A 27172-nucleotide genomic window follows, 5' to 3' on the forward strand; every position below is an offset into this window, starting at 1 on the left:
TTTCGAGCCTTTTTCCAGGCTTTTTTCGGGTATAAATTGAATTTTTTAAAAGTTTGCATTTTTAGAGGTGTTTTTCGGGTATTTTTAAGGTATTTTTCGGGTATACATCGGATATTTGAAATACCCGGTTCCGGGTATTGGAAAAACCCGGTTCCGGGTATGGAACCGGTTCATGTATTACCGTGTATAAATCGGGTCCGGTTCGGGTTTTAGTACCGAAATGCATACCATATATGTACCTTACGGGTAGGGCCAGGTTCAGGTATTTAAAAACCCGGGTATTAAAAAAACCGGTTCCGGGTTTTTATTTCGGGTCCGGTTCCGGGTTGAGTTTTTTATGCACCTCTACCGGGAACTGGGTAGAAACCAGTTCCAGGTATGGTCAACAAAAGTCAAAACCGGGTCCTGGTACCACCGGTACCAAGTACGGCTTCGGGGAGGAATCCTATATCTGGTCCTACGTACACCTGGTCGGGTCCGAAAGCGGGTATTTTATGCTCTTCTACTTGAGCGTAGAGTTGTATAAAATGCATGGAGGAACCCAAAAATAAAATGATGTTTACAAACTATACTAATGTGTAATTTTTTATAAAGGAGATGTCATGTTAGGCATTTGTAAAAGTTATATTTAATTGTGCTCTATACCTGGTCTCGTATGAGTTACTCGGTTAGGTACATGATTACTCGTACAAAGTATTAAGTATACCCATTAGTTAGTTAAACAAACAACATATTGGAATCCCAAATAATTGTTTAAACTATTATACTTTTTATATTATTCTATTACCCGGTAGATTAGAAATATAAAAACTGAAATGCGAGTAGATTACTGTATAAAGAAAGACAAAAATAAAAGAAAGTGTCACGAGCGTCGTTTGAGTAAAATATGTATTTTTTAGGTATCAGGTCGGGTATCGCTTGATAACCAGCCGTCTCATACACGCAAAAAAATTAAAAGCCAATCACATACCCGGTCCTATATCTCTAAATATTGTCTTGAATGTTTTGGTTTTCAAATTTGCCCGTTATTTAAGGTTCATTTACCATCCCTAATTTGGAGCGAAATTGGCATAGCTTTTCAAATTTGACATAAGTAATTTATACAAATTTATACTTTACACATTAAGCTATTAAGATTTTTTTTTCAGGAAATCTAATCCAAGTATTTGGAGTGTCGAAATTGATTTTAAGAAAAATTGAGTCAGAATGGCCCAAAATTGAGTTGCGAACAACTTGCTAATCAAAATAGTTAACAAAGGTTTTGGATAGATATATTATAACCATCAAATGACTAAACTTATACCCGATGTGTTTGGAAAAAAATTCCGGTGTGTAAAGCGGCAAACTCATATGAATCCGTTTCCGTCGTTATAAGGACCTTGTTAACCTCGTTTGCGTCTATCATTGTTGAGGTGGCAAATTCTCGTACACACGTGCCAAATTTAAACGAAAAACATCACAATATAAACTTTTAAAACAAATCCGGCAAAACTAAAAGCTAAAACATATCGCTAAGGGGACATGATGTGGGCGTTAGGTATATGTGGAAATAGATTAGTTTGCCGTTAAAAAAGAGGGCCAAAACCCAAACATTTATGTTAATGAGGTTATGAGGATCCCAAAAGTTCCTTTAAAAAAAGAATGTTACTGAGTTGAGTTAAAAAAATTAAGATCGTACAAAACTTTTACCCAACTGATAACTTTTGCTAGGAATCGACCATCGTAAGTTAATAACTTCAATATAAGTTCTCTTACCTAAAAAGATATAAATAGTTGAACATTTATTTCTCCTTTTAATTATCTAAAAATAGTTAAAAACTAAATTATAGTAGTGAAAATCAATTGTAATATTGTATTCATCTTGCTTAATTCCGAGCTTTTGGGCAGGGAAAATAAGCTAGCAACCGAAATTCCGCTAGGTTAAAAATTGATTCGATGGTTTAGAAAAGACCATTAGGTTCAAACTTTTAATCGAAGATAAATATGGCAAATAAAAGTCTTTGGTCTAAAGTCTAAACAATAAATATTACCTTAGGCTTAAAGCGGTATTGCCGGTAATACCAACGGTTCAAATTAAAAACCTTTCATCCAATTTATCAGGCTTAAACATACCAACCACTTGTCGGACATCTAGTTTAACCTGTATTGCTAGCCGATTTAAATTGTTTTTAAAACATGGGCCCAACAAACCTAAACAAAGCCGCTAAACCCAAAAGAAGAAAGAAAACATAATAACTCAAGACAAGTTGTACTTTAAAAACCTATTGTTAAATTATACAGATGTTCCTTCAAAACACTCAACTAGAAATATCAACATTTAAAGCTTGATTTGACTTTATAGAGGTCAAGATAAAAGAGCCTGATTTTTATACGGGCCATCAATGTCTTTGGCGACCCCGGCGTTGCTCATGTATTTTCCAGCAAAGGAATCAAACAAGATGCCCGCACCTACACCGATGGCTAGATCAATGGTGTAGTGTCCCCTTGTGCTCAGTAACCGCACCACTTGTAAAAGATTTAGGGTGTCGAATAGAAATGCCAACTCCCACCTACGCATTCTCCTCATATCAAGTGATGCAATAACTGATCCGGCTACATGACCCGAATAAAACAAGAAGAAGGACACGTTCCCTACTGGAAAGTCCGCACCAGAACCCAAAAATTCCTAAAATAATATCAAAAAAGAAAATAATCGTTAATGCGTTAATATAGCCTACATTCTGATTATTAATGGTTTACTCATTTATATTCAAGAATAAACATTTATCTTTATAATGGTTATATTTTTATTTAGCATTTATATACCAGTTTATGCACTTTCGGTCACACCAAACTAATGTGTTTTTCAAAAGATGGTCGGCAAGTCATTATTATTTTCTTAGGGGACAATCTTCAAACTCACACCCTTTGAAAAATAAAACAAGTCTAATATGTGATTAACATAAAGTATTTCTTGCCACGTTATGTTTAAAAATTATATTACGTTAAATACAACTCAGTTTTCAGTTCGATTTATACCAAAAGAATAACTGTATATTTATATTAAAAGTTACTTATATTATTAGAAAAACCGTGTCTTAAATTTTCGAGAAAAACTTGAACCCTTTAATTACAGCAAAGAATATGGATGGGCTCGGTAATGGTATCGAATATAAGTAACAAAGGCAAAAAAATCATTAAAATACAAGTAAAGATTACAAAACCTCAAAAAGTAGGTATCGAATTGGTACTGAAAGTACCCGGTTTGGTATCGATATAGAGCCCGTTCGGTACCCCTTGCTCTTCCCTAGCACCCGGGCTTATAAACTCGGCTACACATTTTTCAAAAATATATTTTTAATAAGTTAGTCTTATTTTTTTAAAAAAGTACTATAAAAGGACTTCAACTATTTATTTCTGACCGTCACATGGGGCATCACAAAACAATCCTTTTTTCTTTGCCTTTTCTGTGTTATATATATCCTTTTTAAGTAAATAAATATAATGATACTCACCTATACTATTAAAATATGTCAATTTTAGAATTGAGAATTAACTACTGTGAATAGTAAACAATTTCTTATCAAGAATGGACGGTGATGCAAGATGACCGAAAGACGACTTACCTCCGGCAAAGGAAGCTGCGTAGAATAACCCAAAATCCCTCTGCAAGTAAACATGAATACTGTCGCCACGGTGGCTCGCGGCCGTCCTTCAATTACCCACGCCCCTAATATGTACACGGTTTGCATCCCCACAAACACCTTCAAACACATAATAACAAGTATTAAAAATGAGTGTAAAAGATCTTAAAAGGTTTAATTAAAATATATAACAAGATATGTAATAGACATTTTTTATAGAAATAGTAGAAATGATGCTAAGAATATAAAGTCACCAAAATGCGACATGTATTTTAGCCTAGCAACATAAATGTCCATATATCATATATGATTACGCATCAGATTACATACATATACTAGTTATATATAATCACATGTCCTATTTATTGTAATCATGTATCACCTATGTATAATTTCATACCATAACTAATAAGCTTAAAATATCTATATGTAATTTTATTTTTTCTTTTCTTTTTTAAACCACTAACTCTTTTCCTACCTATTTAATCCCATGTCTCAAGTAATAATAGAATTCATATTCGTGTTATATTTCTTTTTAAACCACTAACTCTTTTCCTACCTATTTAATCCCATGTCTCAAATAATAATAGAACTCACAATGTTGTTATATTTCACATAATGCGTTATATAATAAAATATAATCACAATCACCCCATTTAAAATAGGGCTGTCAATTTCTGACAAGAACCTGCTAACACGACACGACACGACACGGGTCTTAACAGGTTTGGGTTTGAGCATAACAGGTTTCGTGTCTTTAACATGTCAACCTGTTTAAGACTTGTTTAAATTCGTGTCTTAACAGGTAAAACACCTGTTAACTTGTTAGTACACGTTAATAACATGTTAATATTTTTAATTTAAATTATAATATCTATATATAGATAAGATCTTCAGTTTCAATTTTCAAATCCCGCGTAGTTATACTGCTTATGCCCTAGACCTAATTAATATCAATAATCAATATATATTATTTAGACTTCACTGGCCGTGTTTACAAATCACTTTTCCATCTCAATTCTCATAATCCATCTCATTTGTTTCAAGGTATGTTTCTAGTTTTTAATAATATTGGGTGATAATATAACATTAATAATAATGTTAATTAGAGGATGGGTGATTATGGTGATTCAATTTATGGGTGATTGGGTGGTGATATAAAAGTTGGGATGTCATAACTTATATATTAGTGTTTTATATCAATCATGTAGCATTTCGGTTTTTCTTTTGTGATGGTTTATACCTTATAATTGTATTAAAGTTGTAATCTTATTTATTTTTCCTTTACTGTAGATGGATTCCAATGGTAAAAAAGTTGACTTAGAAAGTGATAACTCAAAGAATATGAATATGAAAGATGATGAGGTTGAGTTTGTGGACATAGAAGATGACAATGATGCTGGTGATAAAAAAACAGGGGAAAAAAGACAACGAAAGGGTACATCTATAGTTTGGAAGTATTTTATTAAACTTCACAAGAAACCAATAAGTGGAAAGATTCAATGCAAGTGCACAAAGTGCAGCCATGTTTTGTTATATGTTAGTACTCAAGGTACAGGTAATCTTAAACGACACCTAACTAGTTGCATTGGTAGTAACTATCAAGATGTTGGTCAAATGCTTTTTAATAGTGACATGAAATTAAGGTCTTCTAGTTATGATAATAATAAGTTTCGTGACATGCTTATAACTGCTATTGTTATGCATGAATTGCCTTTATCATTTGTAGAGTATAAAGGCTTTAGAGATTTGTTTGCATACTTGCAACCCAACGTGAATGTCCCTTCTAGGAATACTGCTAGATCTGATTTATTGAACTCTTTTACTAGAGAAAAGGATAAGGTTAGAAAAATGCTTTTAGAGGCACCTGGGATGTTATGTCTAACTTCAGATTTATGGACTTCTATTGCTACGGATGGGTATTTGGCAATTACAGTGCATTTTATTGATAAACAATGGGTTTTGCAAAAGAGAGTATTATCATTTTCTTTCATGTCACCGCCTCATACCGGTGTTGCTTTATGTGAAAAGGTGTTTTCAATTCTAGTAGAATGGGGCATAGAAAAAAAAATACTTTGTGTGACTTTAGATAATGCATCTTCTAATGACACATTTGTTGGGCTTTTAAGAGAACAATTGAATACAAAGTCGCCACTTGTTTCAAATGGTAGATTTTTTCATTTGAGGTGTTGTGCACATATTCTGAACTTAATTATGCAAGATGGGCTTAAGAAAATTGATGAATGTGTCTACAAAGTTAGAGAGAGCATCAGGTATGTGAAAGGATCACAAGGAAGGAAAGAAAAGTTTTTGGAGTGTGTTAAGTTGCTTTCTTTAAGTTCGAAAAAAAGGTTAAGGCAAGACGTTCCTACTAGATGGAATTCTACCTTTTTAATGCTCGATAGTGCCATTTATTACCAACGTGCCTTTTGCCATTTAGAAATTAGTGATTCTAATTATAAGAGTTGTCCTAGTAGATTAGAGTGGGACACCATTCAAAAGATATGTAGTTTTCTTGCAGTTTTTCATGAGGTGACTAATGTTTTTTCGGGTACTAAATATCCTACCGCCAACTTATACTATCCACACATTTATGTTGCTTATTTTACACTGCATAAAAATTTGAGTTCAAAGGATGAGTACATGAAAAAAATGGCTGAGTTGATGATGGCGAAGTTTCAGAAATACTGGTCTGATTTTAGTCTTACATTAGCCATGGCAGTGGTGTTAGATCCTAGATTCAAATTACATTTCATTGATTGGAGTTATGGAGTAATTTATGGAGCCGAAAGCGCTGAATATGAAATTGTTGATCAGTTTGTGCATTCTACGTTTAATGAATATGCCATGTAAAATGCTGATAATGGTTCATCTCCATCTTCGGATAACGTAAGTAGTTCAAATGCGAGCAATGTAGTTGATGATACAAGAGACAAATGTTCGCACGGTATTGGAACAATACTTATGGTATTTTATATGCTTGTATTTATTATTATTTTATATTGTTATTAAATGATTGACTTACTAATTTAGTAATTTTTAATTATTCATTTACAGGGTTTTGATCAGTTTCAAAGTACAGACTTTGCAACTAACAAAAAGTCAGAAATGCAATTGTATTTGGATGAGCCTAGAATTAAAAGGAACACAGAACTAGATGTGTTGGCGTTTTGGAAAGCCAATGAGTTTAGATATCCCACACTTGCAAGGATGGCTAGAGACCTTTTGACCATTCCAGTATCTACAGTTGCATCAGAGTCTACCTTTAGTGCTAGCGGAAGAGTACTTGATCAACATCGAAGTGCACTTGGTAAAGATACCGTTGAGGCTCTTGTTAGCACAAAAGATTGGTTATATGTAGATTATTGTAATGTCCATTTCCTTACTTTTTTTATTAAGTTTTTTACATGGTTTTTCTTTTCAATATTATATGTTTGTTTGTAGGTTCTAATCAAGTTAAGTTAGATGAGCTCACTGAAAATATAATGACGCTTGATATTAATAGTGAATCAGATGCTTTAAACCCGGTAAACAATTCTAAGGTACCAAATCCATTGTTTCTAAATTTTTACACATTTTTAGTTTCCTAAACATTATAATGTGCATGCTACAACTTTTATTTCACTGAAAGCTGATGTAAATTTTTGTTTTCATGTTTAAAATTTTGGAAAATTTTTGTGTGAAGATTTGAAATTGAAGATGTGGTTAAGAAGATCCGTTTGAACTCGTACTTGCTTTAATAAATGTTAAGATTTGCTTTTGGATTTGTGAATTTTTGTTTCAAATGTGTCATGGATTATGTATCATTCTAGACTTTTATGCTTGTTTTGCCAAATTTTGTTCAACTACACGTGTATTATGTAGCATGTCCTTAAGCATGTCTCTAAACAGGTCTTAACGTGTTAACCCGTTTCTAAACAGGTTCGTATTCATGTTTGGAAAAAATGACACGATTAGTTATCGTGTCGTGTTCGTGTTCGTGTATAGCTCTACAGGTGTTCGTGTTTTTTCGTGTTGTGTCTTATCGTGTCGTGTCCGACACGTTATGACAACCCTAATTTAAAATTATATGAATATTATTTTTGAATTAAAGATATTAAAACTTTGTCTAGTTTATAGTATTTATTTTAAAAACAAGTCATCAAAAAATTATTTAATTTTCAGAAAAAAAATAATATATATATATATATATATGTAATCCTTCCAAGAATATTTAATATAATATTTTAAGGTTATTGTGAAAATCGTAACAACTATTATTATCGTATTACTAACATCTTATATATCACTACTTAATTATAATCATTATTTAAACATATATGAAAACTGTTACCGTATTAAGACCGGCAAGTACGGTATTAAGAGTAGGACTAGCAACAAGAACACGGTGCAAATAAACGGTAGCGTTGAAACCAATATCAAACGGCGGAGATGACGACGGTATCATCCGGAGCGTATACTCCACACCCATAAAAAACAACAAACAAGCCGCAAAGAAACACGGGACCGGGTGGTACTTTAACAAACCCGTTGCATCCTTCACCGTCCATTGCATAAACGACGCATCGGTTAACGACCAACGGTGAGTGTTGGTCTTCTTGAGGTTAATATTATTAATAATGGAAATGTTGTTGTTGTTGTTGGTGGGTGTGGTGAGGATGGTGGTGGTTTGTGGTGCCGTGCGGTGGTGGAGTTTATTATTATTAATATTATTATTATTTGTTTCGTTCATTATTCAAAGGTGTGTAAATGACGGGTGGTGAAATAATAAGGAAATGAAGGACGGGTGGATGGGAAGTTGTGAGGATAATGTGGGGGTATTTATAGGTAGTGAGTGAGATCTGAATGGCGCGTGGGAAAGCGTGCGGTGGAGATGGGATTAGTGGCGTTAGTTTCAGACATGACCTGGACGGCTGGACTGGAGGAATGCAAATTGCAGTTTTTTTTTTTTGAATGTTTAAGCTTGACTCCTATTATTTACAATAAACCGTCATTGCCAGGGATCGAACCCTGGATCTCTCACCCAAAGGCCTAAGCCTTTACCATCCCACCAAAGTGGAGATGGCGCAAATTGTAGTTTGGAGGTCTGACTATTAATTGTACTACTTCATTTACTCTGTTTTAAGGTTTTTTTAACAAACAATAAAATCTTCAGTTGTAAGGTTGAGACTTGTGAGGTAATCCTAAAGTTTCACCAATGTATTGTCATATCATTAAACACCTTAATTATAGACTACTACAATCTTCTCAAGCTTTTTATATGTTTTTTTTAATATTTTTTATATTTAACAATAAATTAAATGATAACAAAAGTTTATATATGCAATATGGTATGAATTAGTATTACCTAGATGTATTTTAATTTTCTACTAGAAGAATGATCGCGCGATGCAGCGGGTGTTTGAACATAGACTTTGATAATCACGTAACAATTATGAGAGTTCATGGTTCGGTTTGAAACCTTACAACCGTTTAAACCGATCATCGGTTAGGTTAACGATTGGTTTTTTCTTTAACTTTCGGTTTCAATTTCTACAGTTTAGTTACTATTTTCGATGACAAATAATCGTTACTAATAGTTAGGCTCGCATGTTTAACTTAAACCATCAAAACTGGCCTTTAACACTCATACGTAACATGTTGATTTTTTTAATTGAAAAACTCCAACAATATCATACTCAAATTAAAGAGAATAAGATGTTCGTTTTTATGGTGCAATATTTTCTAAAAAATATTAACGTACGAAAAAGTTATGTCGATTTAAAAATCGTGGGGGAAAGTTTGTTTAAAATTAAAATAGTTGGTAATAAATGGTTAAAGATAAGGGGCAAAATTGTAAATATTCTTGCATTTAATAAAAGTTTAGTGTAAAAAATTGTAAATATATTAGATGAATTGAAAGTTCATCTAATAGAATTTATGCTTGAAAGTCTATTTTGTCCTTCTTTATTATGCTTTGTAGTTGTACAATATGTTGATTATTTTGTAAATTACTTAAAACTTAAGCGTCTTAATTTGCCCGTCTCTTGTATATTATATATAGTATTGATTAAATGGTTTGATACGCAAAACGTTACTGGTAGTAGTGTAATACTAGTATCGAACACGTCTATGAGTAACTACAGTCGCATAAGGAAAAGATATAATTGAAAGTTTTAAAGCGCATTTTCTTAACAAACTAGTACGTAGTTATTTCTTATAAAAGAGAAGTTAATACAAATCAACGCCTTAAACACTCATTTGAGTTTCTCATATATAAGACATACTTTTACTTTCTTTGTGAATGAAGAAGATGAAACTAAAAATTATTCTATATTAAAACAAAACCGATGAACACCCAATCGCCTGTTAGGTTTTTATGAGAGAATGTTGTACGTAATTTTTTTTTCTAATGTAAAAAGTAATAAATTCGAAAAAACTATTTTAATAAGTATTTTCAAAATCATCAATGTGTAAATAGTTTTACCCTCACTCTATTGTCGGGATAAAAACTCTGTAAAATGCATTGGTAATCAAAGGTTACTATTCAATTAATTCTCTATTCCATTCGTAAAACGTATTATTAATTCCTAACTAGAACTATATACTAATAAGAAATATAAATATTACAAAAATTATGTCATGAAAAAAAGAGTATTCATCACTAATTTTACTCTATTATAACACATACGGAAATCGTCTAGTAAAAACAAATTTCTACTCTATTTGCTCAAATAATTTTTATCTACTACTTACAAATCACACTGATTAAAACTTTATAAATTCATTCGAGGTTACAAAAAATATCTGTTATTATAAACGAAAATGATCCGTGTGATACCTGTTAAAAAATTAAACTCAAATTAGATCAATTAAGAAACTTACAAAAGAAGTCAGTATAAGATAAGAGGAAATATAAAAGAAATCCTACCAACCATCAATTTGAGCAAGAAGGCTGGCACGGCTATAGCCACATCCTTCCTTCCCCTATAGCCACATCCTCTCGACTCTCAATGACAAAATAACGATTGGAGATTTCGGATAATCGTATTAGAAATGTCCAAAAATCCAAATCTAAACTATCCGGAATTTTGAATTTTCGGATAGTTCAGTTTGTAATTTTGAAAATTTTCGAATATTCGAATTATCCAATGTCCAAAAGTTAAATTTAATTATGTAGAAATTCACATGTGAAACTCCAAAAACTAAAATAAATGTTAATTTTTAATGAAGCAACAATTGTCAAAATTAAGCACAGTTTTTAGTGAACCGCATAAGGGCCCCCCTTGGATCCCAATTGCTTAGGGGCTTTGACAGAAACACTAAGGGGGTGTTTGGTACAGATAATGAAATTGTAGAGAAATGGAATAGAGAAATGGAATTGCAGAGAAAGGGAATTGGTCTGGAGAATGAGAATTGACTGTTCTGTTTGGTAGTACAGAGATTTCAGTAGAGAAATATAGCTGAGAATCATTTCTCTTGTTTGGTACATAGAAAATAAACAGAGAATTATATCAACTTTATCATTAGCACAAGTATTTTTTTCATAACAAATATTTATTAAAAAATAAAAAAACATATAAAAAGATGCATAAATTCCAACCAAAATATGCATTGATCAAACCAATTCACATACAAAACATAGTTTTTAAGCAAAAAACATCAACCATAGTTAAAACCAATTCACATACAAAACATACTTCAACCATACACAACTATCCCATTGAACCATCGGTATACAACTCGACCATCTCAATGATTAAAAATAGTTAAAAATCTTTTCGGAGTTGAATACAAAAAAGGAACTGGAAACGAGGAACATACACCCGATAAATGCAAGGAAACAGAAAATGTTGACCGAGGTACGCATTGTATCTGAGACAGCATAACACCGTTTATGTCATAACGACTCAAAACTGGTTCTGCACCCACAGCTAAAATCTGGAAATGATCGAAACAACATAAGTAAAATAAACAAAGGGAAGATAACTTTCACATAGAGTATATGGCCCACAAACTAAAATAAATAAAAGTAGTTACTTGATTATCATCAAAGCATATATCTTGGATAAAAGCACGTGTCGTGATCCCTGAAATTCTTTCAGAAGCTGAAAGATTCCACACTGATAAATTTCGCCTAGACCCACATGCCTACAAATATATGTTCAGTATTACTTAAAAACTAAAACAGAAACACATGTGAAGGCATGTGGTCACAAAAAACTAGAATATATATAAAGATTGTTGCCTTACCAGCCACTTTTCATTAGCATCAAGAGCAATGCAACTGACATATGAAAAGAACTCTTTAGATTTCTTATCTTTTCCTGGCTCAATAACATTAGTACACTTTCCACTTCTGCAATCTACAATAAACTAACCAAATTAAGAGTTGGCCGGTCGATAACTAATACCTATAATTCGATTGCAGAAACTATAAAAAATAGCAATCTAATTATTTAACCAAAGTGTTTTGGGATACGTACCCCAAATTCTGGCTGTTCCATCCTCTGAGCCAGTTATAATCTACAAACAGAGCAGTGGAAAACAAGATTAACTAACAGAATACATTAACTGAAAACAAAATTAAGTGAGAAGAGAAAAAAAAAAACGTATCATCATATACCTGATTACAAGAATTTCGGGCAACAACAGAATGTAGATAACCAGAATGCCCTTTGAAAGTCAGTTTGATTTTAGATTTCTCCTGAAAACGTATTGCACAACATAGAACTCCATTTATCCAAAAAGGGAAAAAGAAAACTAATCTCTGTATTTGATTATTTAATCACATTCAGGAAATACATACCACATCCCAACAATAGGCACATGAATCACCAGCAGCTGCATATATGGAACCTCCCTATGGTACATGAAAAATCAACTCAAATCTTACATACATGTTTATCTAGTTATAAATGCCGACAAATGTTTTTTTTAAGGAAAAGCTTACAGACTTGAGTATCAACAGCAATAGCATTAGTTTCAGGGATAGGAGAAAGTGCACCCCAAGGACCTCTGAGGAGAAGAAAAAAAACATTACTTAGAACTAAACTAACACACTCATAATTTATCATCGTTTTAAGTTTATGTGACTAACTTATGTTGAGGATTTGCTAAGTCAAGTTGCGGCTTCAAAAGGCCACCTGCAAGAATAATGTGTAGAGTGAATAAAAAGTGTATCAAGATTTTGTCAAAGAACGAATATATCACATTTATTGGACTGTAACTCAAAACTTAATAAAATGATAATGAATAGAATTTCGCGTGACAAACCATTCTGCTTTGCTTCAAACATATCCATCCACTTCCATCCTCGAATCCGACCATCATCACCACAACTAAATAAAAACATAAGTTAACAGATATAAGACGATGTTAATCCAACATAAATTGTTTACAGAACGAGCATGAGAAAGACATTATCTTAATAACAACTAGTTCTAAGTAATTCTACAGCGTTCATCAATTTATCTTTTCCGACCAAGGGAACATATCATCAATCCGGGAATATGGTCCACTTTAGGAAATAATAGTTTGTATTGTTCTCAAAGTAAAATAGTTATACTTTTTCTTACAAACTAGACTCGATTGTTGAATGGATACTATGAAAACTAAACAAGTCTAAACAAACAAGCAAACAAAAAGGAATTGCCGACACATAATAAGTATATAACTAGCAAGCATCATTAGATGTTTACCTCAACAGCAAGGAATCTTCAGCATCGCCATAGAACTTGACATCATAAGTAGGCCCATCGTGTCCATTAATTAAACAATCTGGTTCAGCTACAAATAAACTAAAGAAAACTACCATAAGCAAGCCGCAAATACACACCCTCATTAAGGGGGTGTTTGGAATCACAATTTTAAAATTTGAAAGTGATCATGTGTAAGGACTAATCAAAATCAGATACTCAATCATGATCATAGAACATGAAGCTGTAACAATAATAATAATCACATATTCAACAAACACAATCTAAATGCATCCTCAAAAGGCTTTGTATAATCACTTTCAATTCATAAACTATGCAGTCGATATAGGTGATATATCACCTATATCAGTTATCGGTCCCTTGGTAAAATATTGGCCAGAATATCAGTACCGATTATATCGGCTATATTGATTTATATATTACCGATATTCCCTATATCAGTGTTTAAATTCTTCATTATCCATTTTTAGTGCTCAATGTTAGTATTTTAAGTCTTAATTAGTTCCTACTTGCCACAATGGTTAGTGTTTTGGCAGTTGCAAAAGGTTAATCTGTTAATAGTAAGAGAATATATTGAATTTTACATGATATTAGAATTAGCGAAATCCCATCGCGATGATCGATATCTCAAATATCAATCCTTGACTGATATCCGATATTTATTCGCATTCACTACTTAATTCGTAAATAAACAATCATAAAATATAAACTGCTTACTTTTGAGCCCTAGAACTCCCAACAGCTGGTGACTGTAAGCAAAAGCAAAGAAATGCATATAAAATTGGTTGGCAAGTATAAAAAAATTAGAGAGTAATAGCAGATTGATGTAACTACAACATACGACGGAGGATATTAGAGAGGATAGCGAATACGATGCGATTGAACCGTCGCTAGAGGCGGCGACGATGTAATTAGGGTTTCGGTCATCAGTAGTAGACGGAGGAGAGAAGACCGTACGGAAGATGGTGAGTGAACTGGATTCCAGGTCATCTAGTATGCTGTCTCTGTAGGCATCTTAAAAATGGCCGTGGAGGAGTTGAGACTGAATGAAAGATGGGAGAAATGAAGGAGGAAAATGGGAGAAATGAAAGCAGAGAAATCCAATTCTCCGCTTTTTTTAGAGAAACAAAATCAGAGAAATGGAAATGGTTTATTTCCATTTCTCACCTCTTTCTTTCATAAACAAACAAGAGAATTCTTTCCAATTCCATTTCTCACCCCTCAATTCCCTCTACCAAACACCCCCTAAGGTTCTAATACATAAGATCATGATAAATTCAAATAAGCATTCACTCTGTATATTCTAACTTGTTTGATGAATATTATTATTCAAATTAATCAAAAAGTCAATACAGCTGTTATAAGTGTAACCATATCTTATAGTATTATTTGTATAAATCATATCTTATTGTCTTTACCCATAGGGTTGGTTGGTGGTTAATTGACAAGGTTAACAGTTAAAACCTTTAAACACAGGGAAGTCTTGGGTTTAAGTCCCATAGACAACGTTTAAAAATAACTCACCGTTCAAAAAAATGTATTTTAGAGTTACATAAAATGATAATGAGGTAAAATGATACTGCACGTTTTTATCTTATGAGTAATAATAACGTATTTTGAAAATTGCTATAAATTATAGGGTTACAAACAAACCAAATGAACTCGAACAGGTCTCATTCATGTTCTTTCAATAAGATAATAGTGTGTTCACGGACGTTTCACAACACACTTACCGAACGAAAATTTAATTTCCTGTTCGTTCATTAAGGAAAAGAACATGTTCACGAACGTTTAGCGAACATAAATGAAATATGTGGAGCCTAAAGATTGAGGTCGATGTATTCATCAATGTGAATAACGAGGAACTAATACAAAAAACACTTTCATGAACAACATATACAAACTAATGTTCGTGAACACAACACTGCTCATTCACGAACACAATTGAACATACGATGTGTAACATCCTAAAATATTCTAATATTAAATAAAGAAAGTGGTGTTAAGTTGTCGGGTGTTAAATTATTAATTAGTGTTTAATAAAGAAAAGTCACGGACTTGGATTAATTAAGATGGATTAAAATAGGTAATGGGCCTTAGGTCCATGGGCCTTAAGGGATATAAATACCCCTTAAACCCACCTAAAACCCTAAATCCTCATTTCCTTCCATCTTATTCTCTACACACTAAATAACACACACACCTCCATACATATATTCGCCCGAGAGTGAAAGGTGAGATCCAAGCCAAACAAGCATCGATTCTTGATAGATTCTTCAATACACGAGATAAATACAAGTTCTAAAGTTCATAGCTAAGCCAACAAACCCGAAAAGGTATGTCTTGATCCTAAAGTTTACGTTTTTATAAACGTTTAGCCTTGAAACTTAGAATGAGAATAGATCGGGTATAAACGAAACGTAAAGTTGTAAACTTGTGCTAAAACGAAACTAATGAACCCATAAACCTGTGCGGCTCGAGTAAATGAACCCTTAAACCTAGTATTGAACGTTTTAATCTTAAAGGTCCAAACTTTATGCTTTTCCGGGCCAAGTTTTACCCGAAATAAACCATGGGAATGATCGCGGGTTTGGTTAATATCATATACAAGGATTACATGTTGAAACGGAGATGTTTTTGGGTCAAAAATTGTCACACCCCCATCTAAGGCCTAGGAGCGTGACCCATAAGTTGGTATCGTAATTGTAATTAAATCAGAGTTACGTTTATTTGCGGAAGACTTATAATTCTTTAAGGATCGAAAATGTAATATTTATATATATATATTCAAAAGACGGGAATCATATAACCCCTGTTCGAGTTAACAAAATGTTTACATGTTTATAATTTACAAACCACCATACATTTTAAGTTCACAAAAAGAATCCGAGCCATTGGATATATCAATAGTGCTTCGACACTCCAAGCGCTAAACTTGTTCACCTGCAAAATGTAATAAAATACGTCAGCAACGAATGCTGGTGAACACGCTGACGCAAAACAACTTCTTTTACTTTATTACCCCTTGAGACTACGCCTGCCTCGGACCAACGTGGCTTAGGAATAACAAAGTCAAATAACACATTATAAACTAGAGCCTCTACACTAGGTCACATCACAAACACCGCAACGTTTGACTTAGTTAAGTACCCGTAAATATACACAACGGTCGTACTCCCTGCAGGAGAGCGTCCTACGACCAAGGGTGGTGCGATCATGCCCATACATCGCATAGTACCACCTATGTAAGGATCCAGACATATGTATACCACAGCCTGTGGGCTAGGTTCATACCCATAGTTATAACGGTTTTAGGAACACATAGTTCCTTGTAAACAATTTCATATAACAAGTTTGACTCATTTTAAAATAAGTTTAAAAGTTTGGGGGCGTATTCACCTTGTCTCTTTAGGATTGGCTTCACTCACCGTCCAAGGGTCTTTCCCTTTTCTTTATCTCGAACCTATAGTTACGAGTATAAATATTTGTTAGTCGGATACACGATCCGGCTTAAGACCTTTAGTCTTATATCTCAATCCTCGATTGAACCTTTAGTTCAATTCTTATTTACTTGAAAACCTCTAGTTTGAAAGTAAAATTATAAACCTTTAGTTTATATGAAAACTCGACGTTTCTTCTTCTCTAAGAAACGTAATCTTTTCTTTTATTATTTAAGAATACTCTTTATTCATTAAATAATATTTTCATAACAAAGAATATAATCATATATACTTACACACATATATATGTATCACAACAATCAAACTTTCATTCGTTTCTTTGTTATGTTTTCTTTTCTTTTCTTTTCTTTTATCGAGGTATCGAGTATAACCTCGACTTAAAACTTATGCCTTTGGATATAATATTATATTGAATTCATTATTACGCCTAACTTTAGTGGCGTATGGAAACTCTAGAGAAATGAGCAGCACTCCGAGGCCGCTTTACTTTTCTCGATCAACTTTGATATGCCAACTTCAACACTTGTCGGCACGTCTTTCGGGACTCCTTGCCATAACAAAACCTTCTTGATGAATGAGGGTGGAGGGTGGTATGAACTTCAAGGAAACTTCGGTACACAAAAGAAAGATTCGAGGCACGCTTATAGAGAAAACGAGGCACGAACTTCGAGGTATTCTAGTGAGAGAGTAGAGAGATGTAGGAGTTGTGTTTGGGATGCCTGGAATGAGATCCCGTGGCCGCTATTTATAGGCAATATTTTGGACCCCATCGCGGTACACGATGGGTCCCTAGACAGACCTATCGTGTACCGCGATATAGGTCTGTCGAGTCACCTATATAGACCTGCCACGTGTTGACACGTGGCAGTCGCCGCTCCACGTGGCGACACGTGGTGGCAGTGTTGCCACGTGGTGACACGTGGCAGCACATGGTGCCACCGTGTGCCACGTGGCACACGTGTCACATATTGTCAGACATCCCATCGTGGAACGCGATGGGTGTCTCTTCTGACTCATCGCGTAGCGCGATGGGTCAGGAAACCAGAATTTTCATTTTTAACCCTCAAGTTTGGAATTTGGCAATTTTAGTCCCTAGACTTTGGAAAGTTGATACTTTGAACTCGAAATTTTCACGGTGTTACAAAAATCAAACCCGTAGCTGCTGCTGGGAAAATTCGCCTGCTGACTAAGTTTGCTGGCTATAACTTCGCTGGTTGTTAAGTTTGCCTATCAACAAGTTCGCCAGCTGACCAAGTTCGCTTGAAATAAGTTCGCCAGTCAAGTTCGCCCATTTGTAAACTTCGCTAAAGGCTAAGTTCGCCATCAGCTAAGTTCGCCCACTGATATGTTCGCCTAAGCTAAGTTCTCTTAAGTTAAGTTCGCTTAACGTGTATGTTTGCTTAGATTTATGCCCGCCCATGCATAAAAGGCAACGAATCAGATAGCAAATCAGATTTAATTCGTTAGGAAGAATGAGTGAGCGAATTAGAAATAAATTAAATTCCTAATGAAAATGTGTTATGACGGTTAAGGTAAATAAAATTTTTCCAAGCTGACCTGGCAGCTCGACCCCAGCCAGGGGCTCTGCCCCTGCTAGGGGCTGCCCCCGGACCCCCGTTCGTTGTGGGTAATAACTAAGACTAGAAAGATGATATTATTAGTGATAGTTAATTGATACGTGTAATTATTATACAGTCAGCCATGAACAACTGAAGAAAGGGATTACCATTAACGGTGAACGTAACCGCACTCAAGTGAGTTTCTAGCCCCATTTCCTTGTTATGTTTTCGGGGCTGTATGCATACTCGATGTGAATGTTAATACACTTACCTTAAATGGTAAGTGTATGTCTTATTGACGATTGTGATAGTTATGTATGTATACTTGATAGTACGTGAACGACCTTTGGGTATTGCACGTATTGTTAAGGTAAGTATAGTATAGTATGTATGAAATGTGTATGTGAATAAGGGAGTATGTACGATTATGTTGTGTATGGTATTAGTTGAACGGATATGATAATGAAAGGTAAGGTAAGGTTAAAGGGTTGCATACCCTAATAATATATGCTAAGGATAAAGGGTTGCATACCCTAATAATATATGCGAAGGATAAAGGGTTGCATACCCTAATAATATATGCGAAGGCTAAAGGGTTGCATACCTTAATAATATATGCGAAGGTTAAAGGGTTGCATACCCTATAATATATGCGAAGGTTATAGGGCGTAATGCTCTTTAAAACGTAAGGTAAGTATATGAAAGAAAGAAAGTGCGAAGGTAAGTAAGTATACTATAAACGAAAGTATGAAGCACGTAGTTATGAAGATATTGTATGTTATATGATTAACTTGAACTCACTCAGCGTAGCTGACTTTTAGTATGCACGCAGGTGAGTAGAATGAGGCAGCTCGCTTGAGGGGACACGTGGCATTGAATAAGAGGCTGGCAACGGAAGACTCAAGACGTGTTATGTTTTAATTACTTAGTTTTTGGAAGACAAGTTGTTTGTTTAAGACAAGTGAAGGATTGTTATGAAATGTTTTATAAAATTTTTTATGTTCCGCGAATGTTTAATTAACTCTGATATTTAGAACTGCGTTTATGAGTAAATCCAACGTCCAAATGTGAGGCACCGGTAACGGGGCCTTACAAGTTGGTATCAGGGCAAAGTTCGAGAGATTTAAGCATCCTACATGCTTAGACTCGAACAGAGAATGAGATTTAAGTAAGAAAAGAAAGAAGATGCCAGTTCAAGATAGCCATGTGTCACTCAAGCAAGCTCAGTGAAGGTAAAGTGTATGGTTAAATATGTATGTTAATGTTAGTTTAATCGCTAAAGAAAGGATATGTGAATGTCATGGATAGGATTAATTGATTTTTCGATTGATTAACTATTTAGAGTAGAATCAGCACAAATAGACTCATTAGAGGAAGTGTATAGGACATGGAAAGTAACATGATCAGCTAATCACAGCTGGCCACTGTTATTACCTGTTAGCCTTACTATCCTTGTACTAAATAGTTCCTTGAGTGATGACGTTTGTGTTTTCCTTTCCATAATACGATGGCTGGATCTGGAGCAGTTGTTGGAGCATGAGGCCGCACTGGACGTCGTGGCAGGCCTCGTCGTGTCCAACGACCTTCGGTAGAAACAGCTTCCAACACCGGAGCTGAAGGAAGCGCAGCTGGAAGAAACCTTAACAACAATGAAGGGGTTCAACTCAATCCCTTAATCCAAGCAGCTATTGTACAAGCTGTAGCCACTGCAGTTAAGAACTTGAACCCAGAGGGGTCTGCTGGAGGCCGTGAAAGAACAGCTGAAGGAGCGGGAGGAGGTGGTAGGAAAGATGATGAAGGAGAGAGGGAGGCTTCGAGTGTGGTAAGGTATGTTAAAGTTGATGAGAGGAAGAGGGGCCGAGGTGGTTGCAACTATAAGTCCTTTAAGGGTTGTGACCCGCCGAAGCTGACTGGTTTGGGAGACGCAATCGCTATCCTCCAATGGATAACCGCCATGGATAAAACTATACGCATTAGCGAGTGTCATCCCGATCAAGCTGTCGGTTATGCCACCCAATTGTTTGAAGAGGAGGCGACTATTGGTGGGAAAGTGTGGAGCAGAGGAAGACTCGAGATGAGATTAAGGCCATGAAGTGGGAGGATCTGAAGGACTTAGTGATGAAGAGGTTTTGTGCTGACGCCGAGGTTGAGAGGGCGGAGATGAAGTTTTTGAACCTGAAAGCCTGAACGATGACACATCGTGAGTATACCACCGAGTTCAACCGAATGTCTAGGTTGGTACCCGATATGGTTAACACTGAGGCTAAGAGAATCAAGTGTTATGTGAGGGGATTGCCACAGAAAGTCCGCACGCTAGTCAGGATAAGTAAACCTGCTACATTTGACTTTGTTGTCGAGCTCGCATAATTTACATTTTTAACCCTCAAGTTTGGAGTTTGGCAATTTTAGTCCCTAGACTTTGGAAAGTTGATACTTTGAACTCGAAATTTTCATGGTGTTACATCCTCCCCACCTTGAAACAAATTTCGTCCTCGAGATTGCTTTACAAGAATAGTTGGGGGTATTTCTTTCTCATTTCCGATTCGAGTTCCCAAGTATATTCGGGCCCTCTACGCGAGTCCCATTTAACTTTCACAATTTTTAAAGTTTTTTCTTTTCAATTTCTTTGTTTTAGAATCTTCAATTTTAATTGGACGTTCTACGAATTTCAAATTTTCGTTTATTTCTACGTCTTTCAATGGCATAGCCAAAGATTCATCGGTCAAACACTTACGTAGATTCGAAATATGGAATACATCGTGTATCCCTTGCATTTCTTTGGGCGATCGCAAACGGTATGCAACAGTGCCGATTCGTTCGAGGACCTTAAAAGGTCCAACGAATCGAGGACTTAATTTTCCTTTCTTACCGAAGCGAACAACGCCTTTCCAAGGCGAGACTTTCAATAACACTTTGTCACCGATATTGAATTCTAATGGTTTACGACGGATATCGGAGTAACTCTTTTGGCGATCACGTGCCGTCTTAAGTCGTTCTCGGATTTGGAGAACTTTGTCGGTAGTTTCTTGGAATATCTCGGGTCCAGATAACTGATTGTCTCCGGTTTCAGACCAACACACGGGCGTTCTACACTTTTGACCATATAACGCCTCGAACGGTGCGGCTTGAATACTTGCGTGATAGCTATTATTGTACGAAAATTCCAATAGGGGTAAGTGGTCATCCCAATTTCCACCTAAGTCGATCACACAAGCGCGGAACATATCTTCCAACGTTTGAATCGTCCTTTCACTTTGCCCATCAGTTTGTGGATCATAGGCGGTGCTAAGGTTTAATTTTGTACCAAGAGCTTGTTGGAAGCTTTTCCAAAAGTGAGACGTAAAATGACTGTCTCGATCAGATATTATAGACAGCGGTACTCCATGTAAAGCAACAATGTTGTTCACATATATAAACGCTAGTCTATCCATTGAATACGACTCATTGATAGGCATGAAGTGTGCGGACTTCGTTAAACAATCCACAATTACCCATATTGCATTGTGTTTTCGAGTCGTCTTCGGAAGTTTGGTAATGAAATCCATAGTAATTAACTCCCACTTCTAAACAAGAAGTTCGGGTTGCTGAAGCAATCCCGAAGGCTTTTGGTGTTCAGCCTTGACTTTCAAGCACGTCAAACATTTCGCCACATACGAAGCGACATCCCTTTTCATCCCATTCCACCAATAATTTGTTTTAAGATTGTGGTACATCTTATCACTTCCGGGATGCATCATGTATTTCGACTTATGAGCTCCGCTCAAGATTTTCTCACGCAATCCTCCAACAATTGGTATCCATATCCTATTACCGAGTCTAAGGATACCGTCGTCACCTTTAACTAACGAGTCAATGGTGCCGTTGCGTTTTTCATCGGCAATTTGGTTTTCCTTAATCGCTTGAGCCTGCGCAGACTTGATTTGTTCAACTAAATCAATTTGAAGTTCTAGGCGCAACGCTCGGACTCTTTTTGGCTTTTCGTGCTCTTTACGACTTAAGGCATCGGCCACGACGTTGGGCCTTACCTTCATGATAAACGATCTCACAATCGTAGTCGTTGAGCGTTTCCGTCCATCGTCGTTGGCGCATGTTCAACTCTTTTTGATCAAAGATATGTTTCAAGCTCTTGTGATCGGTGTACACGGTAAATCTTACTCCATAGAGATAGCGCCTCCATATCTTAAGTGCAAAGATTATGGCGCCTAACTCTAGATCGTGAGTCGTGAAATTCTTTTCGTGTACTTTGAGTTGTCGAGAGGTGTAAGCGATTACTTTCTTGCGTTGCATTAGTACGCATCCCAAACCTGAGTGAGATGCATCACTAGAGACTATAAAATCCTCAGTACCTTCTGGCAGAGCCAAGATAGGTGCTTGGGTGAGTTTTTGTTTCAGTATATCGAACGCCTCTTGTTGCTTTGCTCCCCATTCATACTTGATATTCTTACGAGTTAGCGAAGTTAAGGGAACAACGATACGAGAAAAGTTCTCGATGAACCTACGGTAGTAGCCGGCCAATCCTAAGAAACTTCGGATCTCGGTTGGCGACTTTGGGACCTCCCATTTAGAGATAGCTTTAATCTTAGCAGGGTGCACTTGAATATCGTTAATGTTAATGATGTGACCAAGAAATTGTACCTCGTGTAAACAGACCTCGCATTTCGAGAACTTGGCATACAACTTCTCGGTTCTAAGGATTTCAAGCAACGTTCGAAGGTGAATTTCATGATCAGCCTTGGACTTAGAATAAATATGTCGTCGATGAATACAATAACAAATTTATCCAAGTAAGGCTTACAAATTCGGTTCATCATATCCATGAATGTGGCCGGAGCATTAGTAAGTCCAAATGGCATAACGGTGAACTCATAATGTCCATACCTTGTTCGAAACACGGTTTTTGGAATATCTTCAGATTGGACTTTAAGTTGGTGATAGCCGGAACGAAGATCGATTTTAGAAAAGAAGCTAGCACCTTGAAGTTGGTCAAAAAGATCATCGATTCGAGGGAGTGGATAACGATTCTTGATTGTGACTTTGTTCAACGCACGATAATCGATACACATTCGCATGGAACCATCTTTCTTCTTGACGAATAAAATTGGCGCTCCCCAAGGCGACGAACTCGGTCGAATGAAACCTTTCTCCAAAAGCTCATCGAGCTGTTTCTTCAACTCCTTCATTTCGGTTGGCGCTAAACGATACGGAGCTTTGGCGATCGGAGCGGTACCGGGAACAAGATCGATCCTAAACTCTACTTCACGATCGGGAGGAATACCAGGGAGTTCATTAGGAAAAATGTCAGAAAAGTCAGAAACGATAGGAACGTCTTTGATTTCTTTTGGCTTTGATTCTACAGTGACGTAGGCCATGAATGCGAGGCATCCTTGATTCAAACATTTGTTAGCCCTAATCATGGAGATTTTGCTAACTTGGCCAGCGTCTTTATCCCCTTCAATTCGAATCGTTCGTTTATCGGGGGCTTGAAGTTCAATAGTTTTGCTATTGTAGATGATACGGGCATGGTTATTGGATAACCAATCCATACCAAGTACAATGTCAAAACCAGCCAGACTCATAGGCAATAAACAAATGGGCAGAATATAACCAACTAGAAGGATTTTTCCGTTTTCAAGGGCTTCGGAGATCATAACGATTTCACCACTAGCAGTCTTGACGCTTAGAGTTTTATTTAGTTTTGTTAATGGTTCGTTTAATAGACTACAGAAATTATAATTTATAAAACTCAGATTGACTAGAAACGTACCGGTTATGATTTCCGGCATGTCAGCGGCCTTCTTTGTGTCGAGTACGAAGACTCGAGCGTTTCCTTTCTTGTTTTGGCCACTTCCACCCGCACCACCAACAGCAGGCTTGTTCTTTGGGCACTCGAAACTCAAATGGCCCATTTCTTTGCAACTGAAGCAAGTCATCTTCTTTTTCCAACTGTTAGCAGCATCATGTCCTGTACGATTACAGGACTCACAGACTTTAGGAGATGGGGCAAAATTGCATCGGCCCTTGTGGTACCTCCTACAAGTCTTGCATGGCGTAGAGTTGTTTTGTTTTACGCCTTTGCCTCTAAAGTTGGAACTTCCTCCAATCTTTCCTTGAGCAGCCGTTGGTGTCACTTTCTTGTCTTCTTCTTTGTTGCGGACCATGCCGCCCATCAAGTAACCAGCCAACTCCATTGCAGAGTCAGCGGTTTGAGGCAAGTGTGACCTTACCATGTCGTGGATTTCCCGCGGAAATCCCCATATGTATCGAGTGACTTTGCTGGACTCTGGGTTAACCAGCTGGGGAACAAGACGACAATACTCAAGGAACTTGGTATTGTACTCTCGGAGGTTTGTCCCTACAACCTTATGATTAAGGAACTTAGTTTGGATCTGATCAGTCTCGTGCATGGGACAAAACTTCGCCATCACTAAGGCCTTAAACTCATCCCAACTCAGACTATACATCTTGTCTCTACCTTTGCTCATCAACAGAGCATTCCACCATTCGTGTGCTTCACCCTTGAACATGGGAACAGAGTATTGAATCTTCTCCTCCTCAGAGCATTTGCTTGTTATAACAAGAGTCTCCATCTCCTCAAGCCACTTCACGGTTGTGATGGCTCCTTTGTCACCATGGAACTCTTTCGGTCCATAGTATTTAAAATCTTTGAACGTACACCCACTAACTTTCAACTTTTTAAACTTTTGTCTAACACCTTCGTCGGCATTAGACCCATGATCGCTTTCTTCATCATGAGATGGATTTGGACGGGATCTTTCGATTTTTCGAGAGGGATGAATGGAAGGATTAGCAGTTCGAGAATGCCTAGATTGAGATCTAAACGCTGATTCTTCCCTAACAGCATCTTTTATCATCTTTTGAATTTTGTTCATATATTTTTCAGGAATTTCTTCCTCTCGTTCGTTCTCATTCTCGGGGCCTTTCCCCTTGTCTTTTATCTCTCTCTCTCTCTCTCTTCGAGCGTTCTCAATATTGTTACTTTGTTCAGACATTTTCTTTCTTTTCAATTAGTCTGAAAATTTTTAACAACATTTCTTATTAACACACTTTTTATTTCATATATACATATCAAAAAAGGATATGTATATTTTATATTACATATATATATATATATATATATATATATATATATATATATCGCTTCAACGATATATATATATATATCGTCCTATCATTACAAGAGAACGTTTCAAACGTTCTTTATTTATACACATAGTATACAAGACTATTTTACACACAGTTTTCATATGACCACCGTCTTCAGTTCTTCAGGAATTTCTTCACAACCTTCGATATTTTGTTGCATTTTCGAAGGATTGTTTCCCCAATTTTCTTCTTTTTTTTCTCTTCCTCGTCTACCTTCTTCCTCCAATCGTCGGTTTCGTGCAATGCACGATCCAGATGTTCTTCATACGATTGTGGGATTACATTGGGGTATCCATACTGCGGAGGTGGGTCACGGTAACCCAGCGTCACCATCTCGTAGTGATTTGTCGGTTCTGGATACGGAACGTAATCCATGTTGGATGAAAGATAGAGGTAGGTCTTGGCAGCTTGATTCTGCTCACGGATCTCATCAGCTTGTTCTTGGATTGACGGAATCCTTACTTGAAATGGTGAGAAGCTTGATGAAGCTTGATTCCTAAGTTTCTCAAGATGCTGGACATATGGATCCATAGAACCATAGCTTGCATTTTGGGAAGTGAGTGATCCGTTCATTGAGCTCGACATCTCATTAGGATTCTCAGGATGCTCTTCTTCCGGTTCCTCTTCAATCTCTTCCTCGGGTTCCTCTCCTTCTTCGGGATATTCCTCCTCTTCTGGTTCCTCTTCCTCTTCTGATTCCTCCTCTTCCGTTTCATCTTCCTCCATGGGTTGTGTGGTTTCATTGTTTATTGGGATCATCTGAAAAGTCTCGGAAGGTATCATTATTCTCATCTTGGGTCTACAGGACGGCCCTTCCTTATTGGTTGGTTGGGAGTTGACTTCATTGAAAGTAGAGCTTCCGTCATGCCACTCTTGTTGTTCAGAGAGGTATTTCATCCATTCGGAGGATGGTTGAGAGTTCGGTAGGTATCCGGCTGGATAGCATTGTTGTATTTCAAAGGGTTGGTAAGTGGGGATCTCTGTTGGATGGTACATTGGTATTTCTGAAGGATTATACATCGGTAGGGTTGGTGGATGGTAGCTTGAATGTCTTGGTGGCTCCATTCCTTGCTTCGGTGGACTATCGGGAACATCTATTGTGTAGTGTCGACTTCCGGGGTAATATACTGGTTTGGTCAAGTCGTGTTCCACATCTTGGTCGAAAAACGCTTCACAGTATCCTTCGCTCATATTGTCCTCGGGATAAGGTTCGGCAATTCCGGTCTCCTTTGCCTTGCGCATAAAGTCTTCGATGTGAGCTTTAAACGACATCTATAATATGGGTGGTTTAGAGTGTGGAGTGGGAAAGAAAGGTTACCAGCCTATCTTATCCCTAAACACATAAACAATTATTTCTCATACTTGGATCGAAACTTGGGTATTGTTTTATGATATCCAATTCGCTAAGATCGATGGCTCTGATACCAATCTGTCACACCCCCATCCAAGGCCTAGGAGCGTGACCTATAAGTTGGTATCGTAATTGTAATTAAATCAGAGTTATGTTTATTTGCGGAAGACTTATAATTCTTTAAGGATCGAAAATGTAATATTTATATATATATTCAAAAGACGGGAATCATATAACCCCCGTTCTAGTTAACAAAATGTTTACATGTTTATAATTTAAAAACCACCATACATTTTAAGTTCACAAAAAGAATCCG

General features: G+C 36.3%; 2 protein-coding genes and 1 pseudogene across 3 annotated transcripts; 1 reads left to right on the plus strand and 2 right to left on the minus strand.

The window, feature by feature from the left end:
* Positions 1-2149: 2149 nt before the first annotated feature.
* LOC143560896 (phosphatidylcholine:diacylglycerol cholinephosphotransferase 1-like) lies at positions 2150-8508 on the minus strand. The gene is made up of 3 exons (XM_077049088.1): positions 7957-8508; positions 3606-3743; positions 2150-2665 (listed from the first exon to the last, which is right to left on the minus strand). Exons 1-3 carry the CDS (start codon positions 8353-8355, stop codon positions 2345-2347), a joined length of 858 nt encoding a protein of 285 aa, XP_076905203.1. The 5' UTR covers positions 8356-8508; the 3' UTR covers positions 2150-2344.
* On the plus strand, positions 4932-7124 carry LOC143560895 (zinc finger BED domain-containing protein RICESLEEPER 2-like; annotated as a pseudogene). Its single transcript, XR_013140201.1, has 2 exons — positions 4932-6590; positions 6681-7124. The product of XR_013140201.1 is annotated as a zinc finger BED domain-containing protein RICESLEEPER 2-like (transcript).
* A 3316-nt stretch (positions 8509-11824) lies between the features above and the next one.
* LOC143560901 (THO complex subunit 6-like) lies at positions 11825-26777 on the minus strand. The gene is made up of 11 exons (XM_077049094.1): positions 26309-26777; positions 14163-14335; positions 14039-14070; positions 13304-13402; positions 12879-12943; positions 12703-12748; positions 12560-12620; positions 12412-12465; positions 12229-12309; positions 12089-12128; positions 11825-11968 (listed from the first exon to the last, which is right to left on the minus strand). Exons 1-11 carry the CDS (start codon positions 26775-26777, stop codon positions 11826-11828), a joined length of 1263 nt encoding a protein of 420 aa, XP_076905209.1. The 3' UTR covers position 11825.
* Positions 26778-27172: the final 395 nt, after the last annotated feature.

This window comes from Bidens hawaiensis, unplaced genomic scaffold, assembly GCF_021521415.1.
Source record: "Bidens hawaiensis isolate Kalapana, Puna unplaced genomic scaffold, B.hawaiensis_p1.1 tig00020513_1, whole genome shotgun sequence".
Lineage (NCBI taxonomy): Eukaryota > Viridiplantae > Streptophyta > Magnoliopsida > Asterales > Asteraceae > Bidens > Bidens hawaiensis.